Genomic DNA, 25885 nt, shown 5'->3' on the forward strand with positions numbered 1-25885 from the left:
ATCGGTGCATGTACCTGGAGCCATGGCCTTCATGTCTTTGGGAAACTTGCGGCAGATGCTGTTATAATTAGTGCAGATGTGATGGAGACACCAGGCTGAGAGTTGTTTGGCATTGTGAAACTGCAAAAAAAACAGTAAAAGAGAGGAGTCACTTCAGCTGTGCAGCAGCATCATTGAGAATGAGCCGTTTTAGATTTCCAGTCGCAGAACAGACCTGTGCGAGCTCGAGGTAAGCCAACACCTGTCCGTCAACGTCGACTCCTTTCACTGCCGACTGGAGAAGTTCATCCACAGCGTGCTGTTCTGCAGACGGGTGCAAAATGATGTCAGTATGTGCTTCACTGTGCTGACACGGGCCTGCATTTGAACCTTCTATAGACATGCATGAACATATTTACTATGAAACAAAGGACACTTTTGCTCGTCTATATATCTAAGGCATCTTTACCTGTGAGGGAAACGAGGCGTGGCAAGCACAGGCGGTTGGCCAGAATAATCATTTCCATGGGCTCTAGACCAGGACAGGGTGTCAGCAGACCGCAGTACAGAAACTCCAGAACCCCATGCATGCAGGATGCACTGGTGTTAGGAATGGACACCTGGTGGAAAATAAGGATATGAGAATGAACAATGTTAATCTCGTGCTTTTTGTGGTTCTCCTCTGGCATTTTCAACATCACCCGTGATAAATAAGTGTAATGGCTAAAAACTAGTGATTTCCTATTAAAATGGTGATATCTATGAAAGCAGTGCTGTGTGTATTTGGAGGTAAAGGGCAGAGGACATCTTGTTCTAGGCATATTCTCTTTGATCTGGTCTCGGATGAAAAACACTGAGGGGGAGGGAGAGGTTGTCGATGATGTAACTGACATGGCTGACACCAAAGACCCCACTGTAAATGTGAATTAAAATCCACTGACCATTTTCACACAGTTACACAAGCTGTGACGTTCATCTCTTATAACAAAAACTATGAAAATACACTCATCATTAGCCACTCAAATATAGATAAGATACTGTAGTTCAAACTGAGTGTCCAAAATGGAGATGAAAGGTGATTTCAGTGACTTTGAATGCGACAGACAGGCTGGTTTAGAGGTGAACGACCAAACTGGTTCAAAAATGATGAAGAGCACGACAATAACTCCCGACAGGAACCTAAATAACCATTTGTTACTAAGTGTTAATGTTTATTAATGTACTGTTAATAATGCCAAACAAAGTGTAATATAAAAGCAACCACCTGAGAGAAGGTATACAAATGAGCAGCACCTTATTACCCAGTTCATGCTCAGGGAGGACGGAAGAAAAGATGATGAGAGTGATGAAATGACCTCAGGGTGTTCCCACTGCGGGAGTCTTCAATCTATAACCCCATAATAACCAATTAGGAGAATGTCATCGTGGTGTCACCTCTCATTATGACTAAAAACAAATCAAAACATCGAGACAAGGGTGGTCTCTGGATGCTCAGAGCCCCCAGCTGGGGCCAGGAAGCATTAATGAGTGGACACACTCTCAGTGGCAAGACGTGTGTCGATAAGTCAGCTGTGCTGGAGGGAGTTCTTTTGCTCCCCCTAGTGGAAAACTAAAGATGGAATCTAATGCTCAACAAGCAACAGGACACATATGTGATAACCTGAAAGAACTGAGTTAAATGTGGACAAGGAAAATAAACATGAAGAACAAAGTTGATTAAATCCACAAATAAAAACTGAAGTCATTATTTTTCCACTAAGTTAGTCCTTGTCTAATTCCTGTTGACCCTGCTTCCGTCATGAGCTTCAAAGACTCTCATGTTTAAAGGAATACTTCACTGAATACTTGCATTTAGCTTTGTATTACTAGCATAGGGGTAGTATTTTTGAAAAACTGTGCTTCCCAACCTCAGTTTACCCTGAGTCGAGAAATATCTTCCTTCTTTTTTTTTTGTTACGTGCCCACAAGTGACAATTGGTCTGAAGCTTCAAATGGCGATGCTAATCCTGCACTTTTTATACCCACTTGTGTTTACATTCCCAGAATGTAAACAGTGCCATCTTTGCTAACAGTTAAGCTAACAGGACCAAGTGTCACTGGTGGGCACGTAACAAAGAAAAGAATGAAGAGATTTCTAATGTAAACAGTGTCCGCCATCTTTGCTAACAGTTACTCTAACAGGACCAAGTGGCACGTAACAGAGAAAAGAATGAAGATATTTCTAATGTAAACAGTGCCATTTTTATAACAGTTAAGCTAACAGGACCTAGTGTCACTGGTGGGCACGTAACAAAGGAAAGAATGAAGATAATTCTAATAAACAGTGTCCGCCATCTTTGCTAACAGTTACTAACAGGACCAAGTGTCACTGGTGGGCATGTTACAAAAGAAAGAATGAAGATATTTCTAATGCAAAACAGTGTCCGCCATCTTTTGCTAACAGTTGCTAACAGGACCTAGTGTCACTGGTGGGCACAAAACAAAGAAAAGAATGAAGATATTTCTAATGTAAACAGTGTCCCATCTTTGCTAACAGTTACTAACAGGACCAAGGGCATGTTACAAAAAGAAAGAATGAAGATATTTGAAGATATTTCTAATGTAAACAGTGTCCCATCTTTGCTAACAGTTAAGCTAACAGGACCTAGTGTCACTGGTGGGCACAAACAAAGAAAAAGAATGAAGATATTTCTAATGTAAACAGTGTCCGCCATCTTTGCTAACAGTTACGCTTAACAGGACCAAGTGTCACTGGTGGGCACGCATAACAAAGAAAGAATGAAGATTTCTAATGTAAACAGTGTCCCATCTTTGCTAACAGTTACGCTTAACAGGACCACTGGTGGGCACGAACAAAGAAAAGAATGAAGATATTTCTAATGTAAACAGTGTCCGCCATCTTTGCTAACAGTTAAGCTAACAGGACCTAGTGTCACTGGTGGGCACAAAACAAAGAAAAGAATGAAGATATTTCTAATGTAAACAGTGTCCGCCATCTTTGCTAACAGTTACGCTAACAGGACCAAGTGTCACTGGTGGGCACGTAACAAAGAAAAGAATTAAGAGATTTCTCAACTCAAGTGTTTTAAACGGTGTTTTTAACACAAGGTTTATGTACAAAAACCTCTTACACCAACAAGACCACAAACAACAAGAATCCTGTTAAATCGGTGTCTCGGTGCCGCTCTGCGCACAATTAGAATAAAGCATGTTGTTATCACCCAACAGCATGAACACTGAAAATGTGTGAGCCTAAAAATGTTGTAGGGGAAGTGTGACTTCAGCATCAAAAATAGAGCGGCGCCGACTGATCACATGTTACTTTCACTTTCTTGCAGAGTTACAGCTTGTTTGAGATTTCAGGCAAGAGAACAGTTGTGGTATTATCCTGTTGTGGTTCAATCGGTGTGATATAAATAACGTATGTAACTGTCAAACGAGTGTAAAACCACCACATCGCTGACATCTGAATTTAATGGAAGACGGAGGAGAACAAACAATAATAGTAATTTATTACCCTAATGCATGTGGGCCGCCGCTGCTGGTGGGCTGTGAAAGGTCATTAAATTAAGTGTAATTAAATATGAATAAATAAATGTGTTTTTAATTTTCAGTTTTCTAATTAAGTCTTAAATAGCTGTAAAAATAGATTGTATAGCAATATGGTGACATTAATCTGTGAGTATCCGGTGTCTGACGGTCAGTGCGCAGGCCTAACATTTCAGTGTTTGCACTGAATGTTAATTTGTTCATTTAAATTCATAAATTGTTATTTGCGTTGATAGATAGTTACGCACTTTACTTTGATACTTTTGTACTTTTGATACTTTACTATGCACTGTTCATTTGGGTTCATTTTAAAGGACCAGTGCTTTAAAAAGCCTTTGTTTCCAGTTCAAACTGCTTCTCATTTTCACTTTAATGAAGATGTAGGAAAAGAAAGAGAGAAATTAAAGCTGCAAAGCGTTTTTAGCAGCATAAATTCACAAGAAAACACAAATAGACTCCTAGACGTAAAGAATGTAAACGCTGACAGCGTCATCGTGCCGTCAGCCTCTGAGTCTGTGTCTCCAGGGCACCTGCCTCCTGTGCAGAGCCAGCTTCATGGACTGAGTGGAGTAACCATAGACACCAGCAGCAGCCCACCGGCAGCAAACACCGTGCCCCCTCAGTGACGCTGCTGTCATACTTTCACTCTCAGCCACAACGGTTGCGATGGCTTTTTCACACCCACTCACACGGACGGTGTGTTCTGGGAAAAATCCAGGTTATCCACGTGGAAACACAAACACTTTTTTTTCTTTCCTCACTTAGCTCTTTTTTCTGATAATGCTGCCTATAAACTTCAATCTTCAAAACCGTTTTTTTTATTATTATTCCTTGTATTTGTCCCTTTCTTCTAGTCACACTGAGTGCCTCAAGCTTTGTAACTTTATCCTGCTGACGTTGCAAGTAACTATACCTCAGGGGATCTGGTTCTGAAACACAGTCCGAGGAGCATCAATGTAAAGAGACGTGAACTTCCTCTCTGGTTAGTGCACAGGCTCTAAAACCGCACACGAGCACAGGGCGACTAGAAGCTGAGCCTCAGGTGAGCACGAAACCAAAGTAACTGGACACGGCGCTTGAGGAAAGCCGACCTCGGAAGAGAGTCGCTCTTCTGGGCTTAGCGCGAGCAAACTCGAACCCTCACACAAGAATACTCCATGCTTTCAAACATGAGGCCGTCTTTAAAAGTGATCTGTGGATAAGAGTCACTGGAAGGAAGTGCTACCTCAAAAGCTATTCGTGATGGTCGCTTGTGATAAGCAAGTGGCGATGAGTTCATTGTCTTAAAAGGAAGTGGAAATATGAGAAGTTATGTGACTCAAACTGCAATTTAAATGAGTGAATGTGTGTGTGTGTGAGGTCCAAGAATGTACAAACCTATCTTTGTGAGGCCATTTTGTCTGAGCCCCACAACTTTAACATGCTTTTTCAGGGTCTTAGGGTTAGGGTTTGTGATGGTTACGGTTAGGGTAAGATGTATATGATGTGTGCTCACTAAGATATAAAAAACAAGTGTGTGTACGTGTATTTGTAAGCTTTAAGCAGGTCTGCTAACTGCACAGCTACAATCAATTCAAACAGTCTGTAGGTCAATCTGATAACAGGCTTGTGAGCTGTAAACCTTCACGTAATAGAAGCACACAGATACAAAAACAGGATCTCTGTGAGATGTTGTGAAAGCCACACATCCCCAAAGCAGTTAACCTTATCAATAACCTCTTTATCTTGATCATATACGTTGATGACAGTTGACACACGTTTGATGGTAAATTCCGCTGAATTCACGACCCAGAAACAATACAATACAACAACTTCAGTGTCTACACATTCCCAGCATGTCTGAGCTCACCTCCTCAACATAGCTCTCCATAAAGGGGCCACGGAACATGGCGGCCATCCAGTCGCAGCTAGAGATGAGCAGGGGCTTGTGTGCCGGGAGGAAGCCATCGTCTAGTCGGAACACCACATCTAAAACCGGGGTGGGAAAAGAGCATTCATCTCGTGGAGTTGCCACAGAAGCCCAAGCTACAGAGGGGGAAAGACAGACAAGGCAGTCGCCCGGACACACACACACACACACACACACACACACACAAGCAGACAAAAGGCCACAGGGCCAGACAGAGACACGCAAAGACATAGACACAGGCAGACAGACAGAGAGATAATTTGACAAAGGACTGAACAGCTTTTGACACAGAGTAAGGGACGGAGAGGAGACGCAGGGTAGCGGCGTCATGTGGTCACGTCCTCAGTGACTGTGGACACTGAGGCGCCAGGAGTGAAAGTGTTCAAACCCAAAACACAACAACCATTATGTTTGTGCAATAAAGCAGCAAAATTCACATCCGTAACAAGGAAATTCATAGATTTTTTTTTTTATATCTTGGTACGGTCTGGCATTGCTACTTACTCGCTGTGAACGTTACTGAAAACATAAAGTGTATCCTTAAGAAAAGCTCTCAGTGGCTACATCTTTATGAGGAAAGCTCAGGGGCCTTGGTGTCTTGTGGATAGTCTTTCCTGCCTGGTGTGATCACCTCAGCTGTAAAAAATAAAGAAATAAGCTTATAGTGTCCTCGCAGGTCACTCCCATCCCCTGTACCAGTCACTTTGAGCCTTTGAGCTCTGGTAGGTGCTACAGACGTCCCCTGGCAACCAAAAATTATATTATATATAAAAGTTATATATATTCTTTTAATCTAAATTTACCCCATATATATTATCCTTTTCTCTTGCTCATGTCTGTTACAATTGTCTCTTATTTTCTATCACTTGTTTTTACAACTTTCTCTTATCTTATTTTAACTGTGTCTGGTTTTCATGACTTCCTGTACATCTCCTTTTATAATTTTATGTTGGAGAGCTGAGAAACACAGAGCGAGTTAACTAGATGAAGTAGATTTTACAGTCGGTCAGCGAGCTTCGTTTATCAACAACATCTTTAAGATGCAATTTAGGGGAACACTTCTATTGGTATAACCATTAAGACAACAACAAAGAAGAGACGGCCAAGTGTTGAGCTACACATGCACACACACACACACGAATTTAGGACAGACACCGCCACACAAACACAACAAGAGACAGGAAGCACAGAAGAGCAGGCAGGACTGAAACAACAGGCGGTCATCCATTTCAGGAAACAGTTTACCACACAGAATGAATATTTTACAACAAATGGAGAAGATACAGCACGAGCAAATGTAGACAAAGAGTTTACATTTTCAGAGACAGAAGGAGATCGCTGCCAAACAGCAACATCTTCATGTCAAAATCCCTCACACACAAAACACCTACTGATGCATACATGAAAAACATGTATGTAACAGTGGAATGGATGCTGTTAAAAGTAATTGCGGCGTTAAAAAAAACGATCTGCACATTGGTTTACCAGCAAAGGTCCCTTTATTGAGACACTCCTTGATGCGGTTGGCTCTGCGGACATGGAAGGCCTTGGTGATCTCCTGGTTCATGAAGCTCTCTCGGTTCAGGACGTTGGCCACCATCATGCGCAGGTCAAACACCTCGAGGAGCTCTGCGATGGTGGCCACCTGCATCAGATCTCCCCGGCCCTCATCCAGGCTGCCCGTGTACAGGTACTGGAGCACTGCCTGAAACCAGAGGGAGCCTAGAGGTCAGCTTTGGAACAATTACACACAAAAATGTATTTAAATGATAATGTAGAAAACCCATGCACACACGGGGAGAACATGCAAACCATGCAGAAAGGTCCTTGTTCCGACCTCGGTCATGAACCTGGATCTTCGTGCTAATCACTACACCAACCTGGATATAATTGTATTGCTCTTAAGTACCTTGAATGGTTCTTCCTGTATAAGTGCATCCATGGCTACCACAGTCATAAGTCGTGGTCTTCCTGTCACTGGATCATCAACATGCTCCAGATACACAGTCAGGAAACCTCTCCCCCATCCTGAAAGTACTCGACCAGTCCCTTGCTCTCCCAGGAAGTACTGGGCTCGAGATGGGAGTGCATTATCGCTCTGGGACGTCCTCAAAGAGCCCTGCTGGAGCAGCTGGGGTTGATTCAGGCCGCGCACGCCTCCATCAAGTCCGTCTTTGTCAATGTCCAGGCTCTTAGTGCGCCCAGCTTGCTCCTTTGCTCCTCTCCTGCTCTGCTCTTCTTCCTCCGCACTCTCCACGCTTTCCTTGTTCTCCTGTTCCTCCCCCCATGGCACCACACAGGACGCGCCAAAGTCGAGGGTGAAGAGGTCGTAAAACTTGGAGCAGGAAGTGGCCAGATAGACTTTGTGTGCAAAGACGCGAGTGGTGCCACCCTGCAGGAGGAAAAGAACATCTGCACACAGCGGCAGGCAGAAAAGGGAATCGGGGCCTTCGCCGTCTGTGGGAGGGGGGTCCGGGATGCCCACTATGGGGCGTGGTGGACGAGGAGGCAGGAAGGGCGCCTGGAGGAGGGGCCGCTGGACCTTTTTCAGGTGGGACTTCCAGAACTGCAGGTGCCGACGGGAAATCAGGGCGGCTCGGATGGCATTGTCGAAAACATCCTTCACTCCAAACTGGGCAACAATGCTGGTCTCATAGTAGGGAATCCCAAGTTCCTTTGCCACCTCATGGCCTCGCTCGGGAGGAAGGATGTCTGTCGGTTTAATTGGTCTGTGAGTCAGAAAGAGACGCAAGAAACACGTATTGAAAAGAAAGCAAATTAAGAAATGACATAAAGTGGTCTTCATCTTCACGTGCAAAAAAGCAACGGTACAAATTCTCTCCAAACGTGTCCAGTGTCTCACTTGGCGAGGGGTCGTCGTGCGCGGTTCACGGCATCCAGGTCGGCGTAGCGCAGATCCAGCTGGCAGCCGACCAGGATGATGGGTGTCCGCGGACAGAAGTGCTTGATCTCCGGAAACCACATGGTGCGGACATGGCGCAGGGAGTTGGGATTGGCCAAAGAGAAACAAAGCACCACGACGTCGGATCTGCAGGGAAAGAAGGAGAGGAGAAGTCTTTGTTTGTTCACCTGCCTCACAAAGTTGCAGAGATCACAGTTACATGGGGGGGGGGTGACCTCTCATGAGCAGAATGCAGACTTGAAATATTTGATTGAATGATATGGATAGAAAAGTGGGAACAAGTGACCCTGAGTACGACTTCCTGGTGCTGTTGAATCAGTTTCCTGTTGACCTTTTGTAGAGAGACCAAGAGTTGGGAGGAACAGAGAGAATCAGAGCACTACTCGCGCTGCTATAAGATCATGTAGGCAATCTATGGTATCATTGTGGTCACGGCTACAAATGAATTCACATATTGGCACTAATTAGCACAACACAATCCAACCTTTGAGGTTAACGTGAAAGTGCAGCAGTTCCCCGGACATCAGCTGTGGGATTGGTCTCTAATGTGTCGTGAGGACAGTTTTATATTCATGCATGCTCGGTAACGTGGCCACACACACAGGGCCCTTGTGTTCACACGAGGAGGATACGTGTAAAAATAAAAGCGTGTTCAGCTGTTGCATGGCGTTGTTGAACCATGAACAATACCGTGGATGGATGGTCACAGGTGGGCGGGTGCATGAGTGGGTGGATCTTTTAATGTGTGTGTGAATCTGGGCCTGTGAGTTTGTGATCTCTCTCTCTCTCTCTCACACACACACACAAAGAGGAAAACTGACAATAGATCAGAACCCACAGACACACAAATTAATTTCCTCCACCAATGTATTTGCAGACCACCGCACTTGCAGCTGCTTCCCCCGGCGGTTTGTGTTTCTGTGGCATGTTGACACATGTTTGTCTCTCAGTAATGTTTGACAGAGCTCTGCCTCGGCACAATAATGCTGACAGAGCAGAAATCTAAAACTCCTAAGTGTACACAACAAGATAGTTTTGACTTCAGCAACTTCTGTGCTGCATGAATCGTAATTATTAACCCGCAGATGATGATGAACTATATGCGTTTTCTGACATTTGTTACCTGAAATGTAACACACAACCGGCACCGACTCTCTATTGACGTTTTGCCTCAGTGTAGGCATGTTCTACATACTAAACCTTTACATTTGCTAAAGTAATCTGTTGAAAGCTCCTGTGCCCAAGGCCATAATATACACCGACAAAGCATTATATCACAGCTCTCTCTCACACACACACACACAGGCCTATACACACGTACAGAATATCCCCATTAGTACTTTGTCAAGGGATCATTACTATGGCTCAGTCCATTTGAGGTCATTGACTATGTGTACGTGCATTCACTCTCGTGGTTACATCGAAGACTTGCAAACATGGTTTGGGCCGCTCTCGTTTTCCAGCACAATATTGTACTTGCCTCAAATAATAGGAAAGATGAGGGGAAGACGGCTTCACAAAAGGTTTACGCAGGCCAGAGAAATGAGAAATGAACACTTTTTCTTTTAAAAAGCAGCCGTTTGAACATTAAAAATCCTGCACCGCAGCCGAGAGGAACGACATTGTTTTATTCATGTTTACATTGCCCTGGAACTGCATGTTTTACAACACTCAAAACTAGAACTAGTGCACAAAGGACTATAAAGATTATGTGGCGTGTTATTCATGCCAAAGCGGCTACGGTTGGACACGTTTGGTGTGGAAGAACTGGACTGGCCCGCGCCGAGTCCTGACTTCAACCCCATCAAGCGCCTTTTGGGATGGAACTGGAACAGAGATTGAGAGCCAGGCCTTCTCGTCCAAAAAAACAGTGTCGTGTCTGCCCTCATAAATGCTCTATGTAAATGAATGGACACAAGTTCACATAGAAAATGTTGAGGAAAGTCTTCCAAGAAGTGTGGAAGTGTGAGCAACTCCATATTAAAGGACTCTATTTGTCGTATTTATCGTAGTTGACAGAAAACTCTAATATGGGTTGGGTCAGGCATGAGCATTTGTGATGATTAGAGTTAAATGTTTTGGTGGTCGCAGCAGATTTAAATTGGGCCACGGTCTTCTTCGGTGTGGGAATGGCTGGTTTAGAGTGTTATGTAAGAAATGAGGCAATGTAAAGTGGCACACACACACACGGAGAGACAACAGAGATGACCTCAAGTGTCTCAGTAATGTGTGCTCATAAAGAAATAAACCGATCCGTCGTATATATATTACTCAACAACCGCGCAGCCTGGTAAGACGTCCCTAATCAGTCATTAATCCTGTCATCACTGCATCATAAAAGTTGATAATGTGCTACTAAAAGTGCAAGAACATTGTTTGCAGGTGTAACACAAGAGCGTTCTTTTCACAGCGCAGCTGACTGTTGATAAAATATCTCGAGGGAGGCTTAAGGTCGAGCTCGGCTTTTCCCGGGCTGAGATTGTTTTCCTTCAACCTGAGCGTTCCACTCACAACAAAGCATGTGACATTCTGGGTATTGTCTGACACTGTGATGTTTTGAGTTTTGATATCAACAGAGGGCCACGCAAGTGAGAGGAGGTGAGCGAGGAGGGCAAAGGCGCAGCAACGTGTCAAGGGCACAGCAGAGGGTAACTGTGGGAGTAACGAGGTGATGACGGAGAGATGAGGTCGGAGGAGAGTGCTTGATGCTCATGAGCAAGTGGATGAGCAGAGTCACAGGAGGAGGAGGAGGAGCTGTTAAGGGAAGTAGGTGGAGAGAGAGGTTGATGTCTGGGCTTGCAGGCTCCAGGGAGCAGGCGAGCGGAAAAACAGCTGAGCTGGCACTGTTGTCGTTATCAGCTGACTGCTGGGTGACAAAGCATACAGGACATGTGGACAGGCGTGCACACACACACACACACTCACACGCACACTCACACAAATAAGGCAGATCACAACACAAACGCACAGGCACTCAGACAATGGAGGGGGGAAAAAAACTGAACCGCAAACAACTTACAAAGGCAAAAAAACACATTATATCACGGAAGGAAATGAGGACGTGCTGTGTTATCTGTCAACACGCCCTTGATGAAACTCAGTGCCAATTGTGCACGTGTGTGTTTGTGGATGCATGTGATGTGTCTTATGAGAGTAAATGAAGAATGAGTCGATTAAAACAAAGTTTTCAGGGATAATACGCTCACACGCCACTTAATTTGGTACTCATTCAAACATCCATTCAGCCAACCACATGGCAACAATGTAATGTGTATTAATGTATAAGCAAATAGACATGCAGACGTTCAGACCGAGCAACAGAACGGTGATTTAAGTAACTTTGATCGTGGTGTTTTCATGCACAACGGTCTCTAGTGTTTACAGAGAATGGTCCAAAAATGAGAAAATATCCATAAAAATTATTCAAATATAAATAAATTATTCAAGGATTAATAAAACTGCTAAGTGACAACAAATGTCTCAGAATTAAAAAAAAAACTACACTGGGATAATTATGCACGTTACTGTCATTGGTCAAGTTTGGTCATTTCCTAAATTTTGCATTGCAAGTTAATAAGTACTTTTGCATTCAGGTCAGTCAGTGAGCTTTGAGAGAAAGAGGATAGAGCTATGATCCAATCATGTCAGGGCCAGAGTTCAGCTCAAAAAAAAAACATGGCAGGTGGATTGCATAAACAAAACTTTTGGACAAGTAAATGTTACGTGTGTGTGTGTGTGTGACAGATTAGTTCCATTCTGGTTACACTGTAAATTAGATTCTCCTGAACTTGCCAACAATGACTTAGGTTTCATGTTACCCCCAAAGAAATTGTGTTAATTCCTTACAAATTGTGCAGCCAAGACTTAACAATCACTTGGCTGAACCAGCTGTGAAGAGGGAATGTGTTACGAAGGTTAGTTAATACTGTGGTCAACCAGCAACTGTTTTATTAGGTCAGTAAGTAGGTTTCTGGCTGCCAGGCGGCCTCTGTGTGTGTCTGTGTGTGTCTGTGTGTGTGTGTGTGTGTGTGTGTGTGTGTGTGTTCAGGTACTCACCTGCCGTAGGCAAATCGTCTGTCTTTGTGATGATCCCCAAATGTGTCCCACAGCCTCAGGGACACGCTGACCTCATCCACTACATCACGAGATCTCTCTAAAACCTGCGACACAGACACACGTCCTTGGAATCAGCATCAGCTGATTCTAATCCAGAGTTCTGAAGCTTTTAATTCATGTGTTTCAATAAAAAATAAATTATAATGATACAGCCTGGAAGCACCTCAGACTGAAGTAATTACCCCCCCATCGTCTAACAGAGGGCGCTATGAGTGCAGCTTAGATCCAACTTTTAGCACACAAATAATAGTAAGCAGGAAGGACACGGATGAGGATCACGTTTAAAATGACTTTCATAATCTATTAATTTGCATTTTATTTTCTCGAATTTGAATCAAGCATTTGTTTGGTCCATAAAGTGTGTTTCTCAGACGTCAAAATGATGATGTTTTGTCCACAAATTTCTCCAGAATTTCTCCAGAAAACATTCAGAAAAGTCTTGTTTTAATTATGAAAAAAAAAGCTGTAATAGTCAGAGTAATAACACACAATGCTGTCATGTGTGCGTGTGTGTGTCTGTGTGCAGTGGGAGATTTATCTGAAAGAAGCATGACTCGGAGGAAAAGTCATGCAATAATGATTTGAGCGTGAGGTTTGGAAAAAGTCATGGCCCTAGTGGGTTTGGTGGAATTGAAGGATTATAACCACTAAGAAAAAAAAAAACTATAAACTGAATAACAAACAACAAAAAAGCCTCAGTATTATCTTTTAAAGGTGAGTCCAAGTCTTGTCTTGAAGTGGCTCTTTCCACACTCTGTGTATGTGTGTGTGTGTGTGTGTGTGTGTGTGTGTGTGTGTGTGTGTGTGTGTGTGTGTGTGTGTGTGTGTGTGTGCCCACCTCCTGGCATACACGGTACTGGTCGATGGCCCAGACGGTTGGCACGTGGGTGGCAAGCAGCTGATACTGTGTGAGGGTGGCATTGCAGGCCCGGGCACAGATGAGCCTGGTCTTGCCTACAGCGTTATCCCCAACCACCACACATTTAATGGTTTCCACATTGGGCCGCTCATAGTCTGTGTCTATATCCATGGAGAGGGCCCTGGAGAGGAGGAGGAGGAGGAGGGAAAAGGAGAGGGGGGGAGAGAGAGGTTAATTTAATATTTATGGGAAATTAAAATGGCATTGATAAAGCGTCCTGTGAGACAACAGCACACAATGGGCATTCGGCACAGCGGCATCTATCTGTACCCACTTCCACGCTTTGATAAGTTAGCTGTAATGACCGGTGTTCAGGGGCTTCTGACGAACTTCTCAATAAAACACACGGTTCACAGGCAGTGTAGAGCTATTTCTGTAGCTGCACACACACACAGAGAAGAGAAAAGGACAGTGAGCTCAAGGCTAGTCTCTTGTCTTTCTTTTCTCCTCATCTGCTCCACATCATCTTTGCTTCAGAAAGCGACTACATTTACTTCAGGTTTTCACAGCTGCAGCAAAAAAAATGTTTGACCACCTGTCTAAGAGAGCGAGAGAGAGAGAGCGCGACAGTTAACAGCAGCACAACACGCAGGTGGTTATGTACACAGCCTGTGAAGTGACTTCTGCTTTTAAAAAAACCACACATCCCTGTAAAGAAAGCTTAGCAGAGTCCCCCTGTCCACAAACACGTCTGACATGTCAAAAAACACACGTTAGTATACGGAAAAAATATAAATAAATGCCGACGCAATCTGCAGAATTACATAACCGAACCTCTCGCGCACACACAGCTCGACCTGTAGTCCATTCACCAGCCCGTCTGTCCTGGTAACTTGTTCAAAGAAGCAGCCACGAGATTCCCAAAAATAGACTTTTTGAAACATTCATTAGATCCTTCCGCTTGTTATTCCACTGACGTGGACGCCGGCGCGGCAGTGACAGACACCACTGGCTAAAAATGGCATCCATTCATTGGACACAAGAGGCGTGTGTGCATCCATGCTCTCCATCCTCACTCACCTGCAGCCTGTGTGTTTTCAATGCTACTACACCATCCCAAGAGACACACACAGAATTCCCAGGTAGCAGCTCCAGCACGAGGAGCCTACCTTTGTCTTTCTGAGTCGAGTCTGTCTCACACCACATGGAACAGAAAGTGTCTTTCAGAGTTATAAATACTCCTTTTTTTTTTTTTTGCCCTTGCCCCCAATCTGGCTGTGACGCCTTGGGAGACATGCACCACAAGTAAAGAGGAGCGAGAGAGAGATAGAAGAAGCAATAAAATGAGACCACAACCTATTTGACTAATGGTCACGGGCAGCTGGCGAAGCAGTAAAGTGGAAAAAAAAAAAAAAAAAAGGGGGCCGAGTGTGAAGCCTGAGCTAACGCACTGCAATATGTGCCAAAGGACATGAGAGCAGGAAGAGACAAAAAAAGAAAAGGACACAGACTGACAGATTAAGGGAGAGAGAGGGTGTGTAGTTGTTTTAATTTGCAGCATTTCCAATGTAGGAGTGGATAAGCAAAAGGGGATTGCGATGGACAAGGCAGGGAGGGGATTATTAGAGTCTTAGAGAGACACAGAGGGACTGACAGCCCCAGCGTTAGAATCAGAGAGTAAAGTTTGAAATCTTCTACTGTAAGAGAGAGAACGACGTGTGAATGTGAGCACGCGTGTAAGCACCTAGTAATAAGCTTAAGGGCAGCCTGTGAGGCATGGAATGATGCAAGCAGTGATGTAACCATAGACCACGTAGAGAAAGTGGACTTAGTTCTCCAGGTCTGTAAAAGGACGCCAACGCTGAAGTTAAGGAGTATTTTAAAAAAGCCACCAAAAAACGTGGTCCGTGGGAAAAGAAGCCGACTTCTCACTTGTATTGCGAGGGAACTGTGCTTCGTATATTGTTATGTTATATTTATTTATATATATATATCCCTAAACGACATGTAATATATATAATTTATTGCAAGGGAACGCAAATGGTGTCTTTTTCAACACAACATGACGCCAATTCTTTAATTAAGTTTCCTTTTAGAGGAAAATAAACAATAATGTCAGGCATCATGTGGACATCAGTGTGGTGGAGCCTTGTTTGCAAAACGTCAACATGGCCTCGCACAGGATGCGATGCAAATTTAATTTGTAAATTGTGTTTAAACTTTATAATCAACTTTTTTGTATCGGAAAACTGAGCCAGAGGAGAACAAGGAACAAAGGCGGTGGAGACCATGAGAGCAGAGCAGCGCGGCTCAGACGAGCGGAAAGACAAGCTGTAAGGCTCAGGTTTCATTTTTAGCCAAACGACCTACACTGAACTGTACACAGGTGTCTAGACTTCATCTGCCGGCCCAGTGTCATCTTCTCAGCAAAGCAGGCCATATGTGTGTGTGTGTGTAATCTTTGACTCCTGTTATACGACATATTGATGGGTTCTGGTGACACCACCATGATCGGAACACTGTGAAAGGAATTCAAATACCCACTAAACCCACTAACCCCGACCTTCCGGTTTACTCTGGAAAGTCATGGACTGAGCAAGTGTGTGTGTGTGTGTGTGTGTGTGTGTGTGTTAGTTGCAGGAGAAGCAGACAGACAAAAGAACTCATGCATAATTTGAACAGCGTGTGTGTGTCTCAGTGTGACTTTGCTTGAAGGCCGGGAGGGTTTATAAGGAGATGGCTTACAGCTTCCTGTCACTGCAGAGCTTCATTTTATACACACACACCTTTTCAAATTCTTTTATTTATCTCTGTCTGTCTGCTGACAAATTCCCTCGCTCTCTTCCACGCTCACGTTCCGCTCTGTCCTCCTTCTCCGAACATAATAATGCCTGACAGGTCACAGCATCTTTTGAACTCTCTCCCACTGTTTCCCCTGCACTGAACATCATGCACTCTCTAACCCTGTTTTCATAGTCGTTTATACACGTTACTGGATGGCGGTCATAGAGAGGAAGTCAGCAGACAACCCTCCCACACCCAGTTTCCTAACCCTCCTCTCTATTATGTAATACCTCTACCAATTCACTGGCAGTCACCGCTCATCCCAACAAGCCTCCATAGCCTCCATCTGCCTTTTTTTTTTTTTTTATCTTCTTCCTCGACGTTAGTGTTGTTATGATAAAGCTGTGTGTCTCTTCCCCTCCCTCCCTCCCTCCCTCCGTCCACCCAGCCCTGCAAAACCAACACGACCCCAGTAACAACCCTTGGGTCAACACACTCCCATCATACCACGTGTAATTATTGGAATGTGCAATCATGTACGTTTCAGTCAAAAAAAAGTGTTTTTGAGACACTGACTGTCACACAGCTGGCACAGACTGCTTACATAACCTGGTCTGTAGCCTCTGTTTGGCTCCGTGGATGACGTATAGGCCTCAGACTCACACACACACTCGCGCACGTCTGCACGTACATCACCCACTGCAGATGGTACTGGTGTTAATGCACAGCCCTTGGCAGACGATGATATGATCACATCTATACCAATTTAATAAGTGCGTCTTTGGGAGCGGCGGATCGGCCCTCGTTAGAAGAGCTTCCCCTTGTTTTCTTCCTGTTTTCAACTTTCTCTCCTAAAACAGTGGTTCTTCAGACTTTTTTTATACCCAGTATAGCTATACGGACGTTTCACAGGAGGCAGATTTATTCCCCAATAAGATCATTTGCTCTCTCATCATCCTCCTCCACTCCAAATATAGGCTTGACTTGTGTTTCTCGCCGAAACTCTCTATGCATAACACTCGCACGCGTACGGCATCAAACGCGACCGCAAGCTCGATTACCCTTGTGTACCTTCCACTACAACAGTCTGATACTGAGGCCAGAACATTCAAGTCAGTCACCCATGCTGGCTTATACTCTTCCATGTGGGTCAGCGCTGCTGCTCCATGGTATCACAAAGGCTGTTGACACAGTCAAAGTGGCGGGCGTCGTGCCTGACCAGGACAATAAGTAGCTCTGTTCTAGATCCAGCTGGAGGTATACTGTACAGCCCCCACCCCCATCACTCATTCATTAACAGTGTTTTAGTGATAACTCTACATCACCGTCAGGGTCAGTTTGACCATGATATGGACGGAGGATTGTGTGTAGTTGGTTTTTGGTTCTTCCACACAAGGATGAGTCACAATTGCCAGGTTCCCATTAATAGACTCATGGTTCCTGGAGGAAGAAAAAGTTTTGGCCAAAGCACAAAATATTGCACAATATGGACGAGAAGAGTGCCAAACTGTTTACACAACTACATCCTGCAGATATGACGACTGACTGATGACTAAAAACGATAATATGGTCAGATAACAAAAATCTGCAGCTTCGCCCACGACGCGAACCTCATGATGTCATAGCTTTAAGGCGAGCACTGCAGTGTGTGTGTGTGTGTGTGCGTGTGTGCGTGTTGCCAGACGGCGTAGAACATCCAACTGTGATGCTACCTCACTTGGCGTATTTGTCCATTAAGAACCAGCCTGGCAGAGTGGAGATTACTTCACTTACCAGCAGGGGGCAGTAGGTTATACACAGGATAATCCGTCAAACTATGGACACAGCTCCACAGATCTGTATGGCTGCAACGATTAATCAATCGTATTTTTTAGTTTTCTGGTTTATTTAAAACTGATGCATTTTGGTTTGTGTATAAACAAGACATTTGGGAAACACCATGTATACAAGCACTCGATTAACTGAGAAAATAATTGACAGATGAACTGATTATGAGTATAATCATTAGTTACAGCCCTACAGATCTGTACTAACTTTGTGAGACTATGTTGCGATGTACCATCTTTTAAAACCCTTCAACTATTACACATCTTTAAGCCAATATAGTAGAAACTTTTGGTTTGTTTTTTGTGAATTTAATGGGACAATAAAGTTGCTACTTGCTTATCCAGTAATACGTTGGCAGTTAATATACTGTTTCAGACATAAAAATAATAATAATTCAATAAATACATCGTTTTATTTTAACGATAAGTGGTAGACAATGTATTCTTCTCAGGCAAAATAGCTACTGAACAATACACAGAATAACGAGTCTTGCATCTGCTCTGAAATACATTTTAAAAGTATTTTTTTTACCTTCAGTTACGTTAAAGGCGTTAAAAGCGTGGGAATAATACCAGCACAGTATGAGTATCAGAGCCATCCCTGGTCTATTGTCACCAGTTTTGACCTGATTGTTGTTTCCACTGAATCATCTTGTAGCATCAATGAAACTGCACCTCATGTGTGTGCTCCCACTCCTCCTCCTCCTCCCTCCCTCCCTCATCCCTCATCCCTCCTCCTCCCCCAGCAGCCATTCATAAGCACCTGGTCCATTCACATCTCTTGAAAAACCGATTCACAAAAAAAAACGACAGCCCTAAAATATGTGATGTCAAGCCATCATCATGTCTGTGGAAATGAGACATAGAGTAGACTCAGACATGAATTCAGCCCCTGCACATCCCCCAAAAAAACAAAGGATGCGCTGATATAGTCTTGCGTAATGTGCCAAGCCCATCCATCCCTCCATCCATGATCCATGCACTGCACTGGCACGCGTGGCTCACTAATCTCCCATTGTACCAGCCTTCACAGGAATAATCATGTCACACACGTGGGGGTATAGTCCCAGACATACATATTTAATCTGTGAAGAGGAGATTAAAAACGCTGCTTCTGCTGCTGCAGATGATGATGATGCTGATTCCAGGGTGTTTTTGTCAACTGTGTTTCCTCTGTGCACAGAAACAAGTGAATGGGGAACATGTGACCTCGTATTTCTGCAGTGTTTTTCTTACCTTCCGACGGTTCCGGAGTTGACCCACATGCCACTGTGCTCGTGGTTCAGCCGGTCACTCGAACCGGACAAAAGACGCGCGCGCAGAACGTGGTCGCCGTCTTTTATGTCAGTCAGTCAGACAGCAGCAAACACACACACACACACACACACGGACACAAAGAGGCAACAGTGGACGTAGCGCGTGCAGGAGAGGACAGGCGCTCCTTCCCTTGTCACATCCTCCTCGTCCTCCTCTGATCCTTTCTTTTATCTTCCAAACACTTCACCGCCGCCGACGCACAGAGTTAACGCCGTGTCGCTGTGACTGACGCCTTTAATCCGCTGGAATGTTGCACAAAACTCGCCTCAAAGATCCGAGGTGGAACGAGCCTCCGCCTCCTCCTCCTCGGTTGTTTTGTTTCCCCAGCTGATTTCATCAGAGACACGCCCCCTTCCCTCCGCCCCGCCGCGGCTGCGCGTCACAGCGCAAGTCGCCCAACTGCTTCTGTGCTGCGTTCAGGTACAGTCCCAAAAAAAAAAAACATCAACAGACGCTATAAATAGCCCGCAGCAGACACGTGCAACACGTCCCGTTAGCTTTCTATGACTGGAGGGCGTGGAAGAAAGAAATGATCACTTTCTGTTTCGACTTTTCCACTTTTATTCATTCATTCAGTATTTATCCTTCTGTTGTTGTTGTTTTTTTTAAACCTGCTCATCTTTTCATATCAATCTCCTAAAGCAGTGGTGAGCAATTGGTGGCCCGTGAGCCAAAACTGGCCCGCCAGCATCACTATCTGGCCCGGCAGATAATCTCACAAATCTGATCTTAAATTACAACAACTTTCATATCTAGTTCAGAGATTTTATCCAGGAAAAAAATAGAATTGACAGCTAAACTAGAGGTGTCCAACTCAGTTTTAGCTCAGTGGCTACATACAGCACAATTAGCCTGAAATTTCTTGAGAAAAATAAGTGAAATTTCAACAATATTCTACTTAATATTATTAAGCCCATTTACAGGTATCTGTAACTGAAAAATATCATATTTCACATTATGATTAGATTCTAATCGTAGTGTGATTAGGAATTATAAGAAATCATAAATGCTGTTCTATTGTACACACACACACACATATATATACATGTAATTGCTTTTTTATTTAGTTGTTTTCATTTTATTTTATAATACTGTATTAGTTGTTAGGGTTAACTCACTCTTATCCACCTCTTCTCACGTTTATTTGTGTATACTGTGTCTCTATTTATATACATGTATATATCATATATTTTGCTCCTATCAATTCTTATTTATTCTAAATTACATTTCCTTGGTTGCTCTCTGTTGTGCTGCTGGAGGTAATCTCCCGTACGAGGGATCAGTAAAAGTATCTCTCTCTTATCTGATGTGACCTACTTATTTTTTCCATCTCATTTTTTGAATGAATTTATTTTATCACCTGGACGTGTTATTCCATTTGATTTTGATTGACTTTTATCCGTCTATTTTAGCTCAGGTCTTATTCCTTTCTTTCTTTCTTTCTTGTTATTCATGACTCTGTGTGCAGACAGTTGTGCCGTTACACGTTCCTGACAACAGAGTGTTGCCATAGTCGGCTAACGTCTCACGAGATCTCAGTGCGTGCATAACATTAAGTGGCTGTGTGTCCTTGTTGTTGACTCTTGGCGTCATTAAACATGAAGTTAAGCATACAGGTAAATATCATGACTCCCAGTCAGAGGATCTACACTCGTGTACAAAGTGATGAACTATCATTTCCTCAGCTCCCTTTTTTTGCGTAATTTCCATTCTCAGTGACCTTCCCTCTAACCTCTGTCTGCATGAATTGAATGTGTTTATCTTTGTGTTTTTAAGTGATGCAACTTGAGTGCAGTTGTGTGCGTGTGACACACTTTGAGCACCATGTGTGGATGTTTTATTGTTCTCTCATTTTTAGTTTTGCTGCACTGTTCGCAGCTGTTTCCCCCACCGAAAGCTGCTTATCACTGTGGACTGCAGGTGTTATTACTGAAGAGATGTTTGATTGTAGATTTGAGGAGATGTATTTTAAATCTCCTTAAAGATAAGGACCGAAGACCTGCACATATGTGGTAGCCTCGTTGTCATCCCGTTGACTCACAGCATCCTGCAGCCTTTGTCTACCTCAGTGCAAATTGTTCACTCTTCAATTCAATTATTTTTACCAAGAGAGAACAACATCTTTATATTGAATTATAAATATCTACATATACATGTAATAGAAGCTTAATATATATAATTGTATCCGTCTTTGTGCAGGTCGTACCTATCAAAAATTGAATTGACATCAATAATGCAATAGTGTATTTAATACTCATTGGTAATGGAGATCATTTTTCTTCTATGGTTATTTCTGGGTGTTCAAGCATAGCAACTAGCTGCCACATAGCAACACTTGCGAAACCACTTGCTACAAAAAAGGAAATACAGCAGCCAAGAGAAAGGAGAAAAAAAAGGGCCATATCATGGATTGCTGTGGAAAATGCTCGACATTCTTCTCTTACATACTTTTTTCCAAGATCTCAGTGTCTGGGAATTCATTTCAGGAATGTTAAGCTGCACCAGAGAAGAAAAACGAAATGCCATCATACCTCTCTGTTCTGCCCACAAAGCTATTTTAATGTGTGAACTCAAGTTGCTTTGGAAATCCTGCTGCCTTAAATTGAAGACTTTGCCCAGACATGTTTGGTAGATATTTCTAATAAGTCCACATACTTTTCATTAGAGCTAAGGCTGAGATTGAAGTGGCATTAAATTACATTTTATCTGAGCATTTTTCACTTGGAACAGTGTTTGTTGAATGTGGGACTTGTGTGATCTGCAACTTTCCCCCCCTGTGACTGTGGAAGACGGAAGACAGACATCTGCTGGTTGAACCTGGTACTGCGACACCAAGCCACCGCACCATGCTGTTAAAACTTTGTGATGCATCCTCACTCAGATATATACACTACATTGTATATACAATACACTGTATATGCATACATTCTGAATAACATTTTTTTGGTTGCTGTCCTAGCACTCTCGCCTTTGCAGCATGGAGTTTGCATGTTCTCCTCGCCTGGATTTTCTCCGGTTCTCCAGTTTCCTACCACAGTCCAAAAACTGATCCACACAGAGCCCTGACCCTTAACCCCCATAGTGCAACTTTGGGATGAACCGGAACAGAGATTGTGAGCCAGGCCTTCATGTCCAACATCAGTGCCTGACCTCATAAATGCACGTAAAATTCACATAGAAACACTCCAAAATCTTGAGTAAAGTCTGTTGTATGTCAGTTTTACTGAAGGAGGAAAATCCTGTAAACCCGTGCTGTAAGCTCTTGACCATAACACGCAAAATCCCACATTCATTGTAGCCAAACTCCAACACCACAATTAAGGGAGCAAGAGATCGATGTGCAACTTGTGGAGATGTGTGTTTTACGTGTGTGTGTGTGTATGTGTTGTTTTTCTCCTGTTGTCTTAAAAGGCCCTGAGAAAACACTGGCCCATGACCTGGCTGGCATGGCCAGAATGTAACAGCATGAGAGATGGGTTGGAATGCTGCTGGAGAAAGCAGGGGCTCAATCAACAGCACTGGCACTGAGAGCGGCTTAGAAATGTGGAGAGGTCGGCCCCTTTGTGGGAGAGGTGGACTTGTGAGAGAACTCTCAAGAAGCAGAGGCTGAAGGGATGTGTGGCCTTTCCAGCTGCATTAGTACAAAAAAAGACTGTGTGGCTTTGTTTTACAGGCTCTATCCCTCTTTCATTAACTGTGTGGGAAGTTCACTCCCATCGTTTTTTACACTGAAGTTAGGAGAAAGAGCTGGAGCATTCTTTGGCAAGGCCGCGTCACTAAGGAGCGCCCTGCTGGCTGGACATACAGTACTTTTAAAGCCTTTGGTGATTTTTGTTGTCGTTTATGTTGTTATTTTGCCTCTGTCAGGCAATTCTATCAGAGCTGACTGAGGCCGTGTTTTTGTGGATACATCAGCAGCGCTGGGTGAATTTTTTCCCCACGTGCTTTCAGTCACACTCCTGCCCGTTTGCAGGCGTATTACTTTGCTAGCGCAACGTTGCTGTTGCCTCCGTCCATCTTAACATGAACCGCGTGGCTTCCTGTGTGCAAGAGCAGTGTCGCCCGGTGACACTAGGCTTGTGTGGACACATTTGACAATAGTCTGGATGTAAAAGACTTTTGTTTTTATTTAAAAATGTCTATTTAGTTGCAGATAATAAAAAAAGAGATTTCTATGTTCATCTGGCTTTCATCACACATTTCCAGTTTGTAAATGTTACACCTGTTCACCTGTGTGCAGATGGATTGATTTCAAATGACAGCATGAGTTTATTTAAAATGCGTATCAAAAATAATATCCAGTTATTTTTGGGGGGGGTTTTGACGTTAAAGATAATTTGTCATCATATAATATAATGAGTAATAACTGACACAATGTTTGCGGAAAACTTTTATTTCCATTTCATTTGCATTCAAGTAGAAATTCAAATGTTTTATCAGTGAACTACAGTGTAGAAACATTGGACTGAATCCCGCTCACTGCTGCAGCAACGAGGGCTGCTGCCGTGTGCAGTTTTAGCGCACGTTTCATCGCTCTTTGCAAAGCCGCTCTAATACTTGATGATCCCGATATTATCTTAGACGATATATCTCGTTCCCCTCCCGTCCACTCCTTGCGCTGACCCTGTTCTCACCCCTACAGCTCGCCCGGATATCCAGCAGGCCCACACACACACACCCCGCCCCCTAGCACTGCACTGGAACCGGTCTAAAGCTGTCAAAACACCCAGCTTCTCACACTCCACACGTCCACCGAGAGTTTGCCTCAAACACACTAACAAAGGGGCGAGGAGACACGCAAACACACACGCACACACACATACACACACACTCAATGAAAAAACAGTCTATGTAGAACCTTGTAGACGGACACAAGTAGGTCAGATCTGTTGGTGGGTCCTCCAAATAGTCCCCTGTCACTGTGGGACTGATAACAGTATCAGAGATTAAATTCTGCCTTCACACCTGACACACACACACTGTGTTTACCCCGCACACACATGCAGATCAACAATATGAAGTTCTTAAACTGTTTGACAGGGAACCTTTGACACACATTTTCATTCCTCATTCCGCGTAACACCGGTTTCATCCTCTGGGAGGTCAAATGTCAACCGGCAACTGTGGAAACCAAACAAATGCACAAAAATATACTGACATGTCCATCTCTGAATCTCTTATTCACTTTGTCACACACACTTATACACACACACACACTTATACACACACTGTGACACAAGCAAGTGACTGAGACATGTTGCCAAAATTGGCACCCTGGCATGAAACGGAGTGTTTCGTAACAGAGAGCCCATTTACCAGTGGGTGATGGGCATGTCAGCAGAGAGCAAGTTTAAATGGGAAACATTCAACACTCGATAAGGCCGGAGACGGGCACACACAGAGCCCAGGTTGTTGTTTACTTGCTGTTTTAGATCTCGGGGTAGAGCTGCCTTATCTACAGTGAGTTTGGAAAACTCCATGCGTGTGCGGCCAGCTGTTATTTGCTCATTATCTCCCAATGAAGACTTAACGCTTAATTGCTCACAAGATAAAAAACCATGAGAAGCGGAAATGTTGTCAGGCGCTAGTCTGGGCTACAAAGAATCTTTCATTTAACATGTGAATTAAAATATATACTGAATGTTGTCGGATCTCAAACTGCTCAAACGTATTTAGACAATACACAAATGATTTTCTTATTAATCGATTAATCTGTCCTAATAGTTTGGGCCATAAAATGTCAGAAAAAAATGTGTTTACCAAACCTGGAAATGATGATGTTCTCAAATGTCTTGTTTTGTCCACAAACTATAATGATTCACATCTAAGAGGCTGAAAATTGATGAATGGAGTTTTTATTGTTTCAACCCTGAATGATTATATCTAATTATGATTCTGAATGTCAAGTGAATACTTGGTATAATGGAATATTTTCATAAAAATTAGAGGGAAAGACATAAAGCTAAATGACGTATGATTAAGATTCATGAGCTCATGAACCGTGTCTCTGGTGTCCCTCCCAAAGAGTAGAACAGGTCCAGTTGACATGCTCTCTGTCCCTGGCTGCAGATAAGCTCTGTTCACTGTTTGCTGTTATCGTGATGTATAATCAGGTCATGTCCGTGCAGGTGATGATGGACCATGATGGTGAAATATTCTGGGAATGTAAAGTGGCTTAAGGGCAAAACGCTGGACAAAGATGGGGACAGCAAAAAAAACAGGGAAGGATAGAAGGGATGGTGGTTCTCAACTGTCTGAGAATGAGCAGACGTCTGATTAGGGAAGTGGCTCTCAAACATTTTTCATCCAAGTACCACCTGAGAAAGTAACGCCACGATCACCAACGTTAAAATACACTGGGGTAAAGTCAGCGATGGACTTTTCACAGGAGGCAGATTTATTCCCAATAAGATCATTTGCTCTCTCATCATCCTCCTCCTCTTCCTCACATGTACTTCACACACTGGTATAGCCAAATTTGCGACAAAAGACAAGATAAACAAGCACATGATAAAAATAACAGGCGCAGTGGTGGTAGATATTGATTTTCATCAGACTCTAAACTGATAATAAAAGAATACAAATCCTAAGTCCTAATTTAATTTTGTTTAAAAAAAAAAAGG

At 43.4% G+C, this 25885-nt stretch overlaps 1 protein-coding gene across 4 annotated transcripts in view; it reads right to left on the minus strand.

Moving 5' to 3' along the window:
- The window catches only part of rhobtb4 (Rho related BTB domain containing 4), a 40048-nt gene that overhangs the window by 3119 nt on the left and 11044 nt on the right, over nt 1-25885 (minus strand). For 3 of the 4 annotated variants that reach the window (XM_044026683.1, XM_044026684.1, XM_044026682.1), the window contains exons 3-11: nt 13315-13516; nt 12417-12520; nt 8301-8486; nt 7347-8166; nt 6923-7142; nt 5378-5496; nt 449-599; nt 215-303; nt 15-120 (exon numbers count right to left, since the gene is read on the minus strand). In XM_044026683.1, coding sequence (XP_043882618.1) covers nt 15-120; nt 215-303; nt 449-599; nt 5378-5496; nt 6923-7142; nt 7347-8166; nt 8301-8486; nt 12417-12520; nt 13315-13506 — 1987 coding nt within the window. In that variant the 5' untranslated portion in view covers nt 13507-13516. Of the gene's footprint in view, nt 1-14; nt 121-214; nt 304-448; nt 600-5377; nt 5497-6922; nt 7143-7346; nt 8167-8300; nt 8487-12416; nt 12521-13314; nt 13517-19181; nt 20216-25885 lie in introns of those variants that run through there. The other variant, XM_044026681.1, reaches the window with a different exon arrangement.

Source organism: Solea senegalensis, linkage group LG5, assembly GCF_019176455.1.
Source record: "Solea senegalensis isolate Sse05_10M linkage group LG5, IFAPA_SoseM_1, whole genome shotgun sequence".
NCBI classification, from domain to species: Eukaryota; Metazoa; Chordata; class Actinopteri; order Pleuronectiformes; family Soleidae; genus Solea; species Solea senegalensis.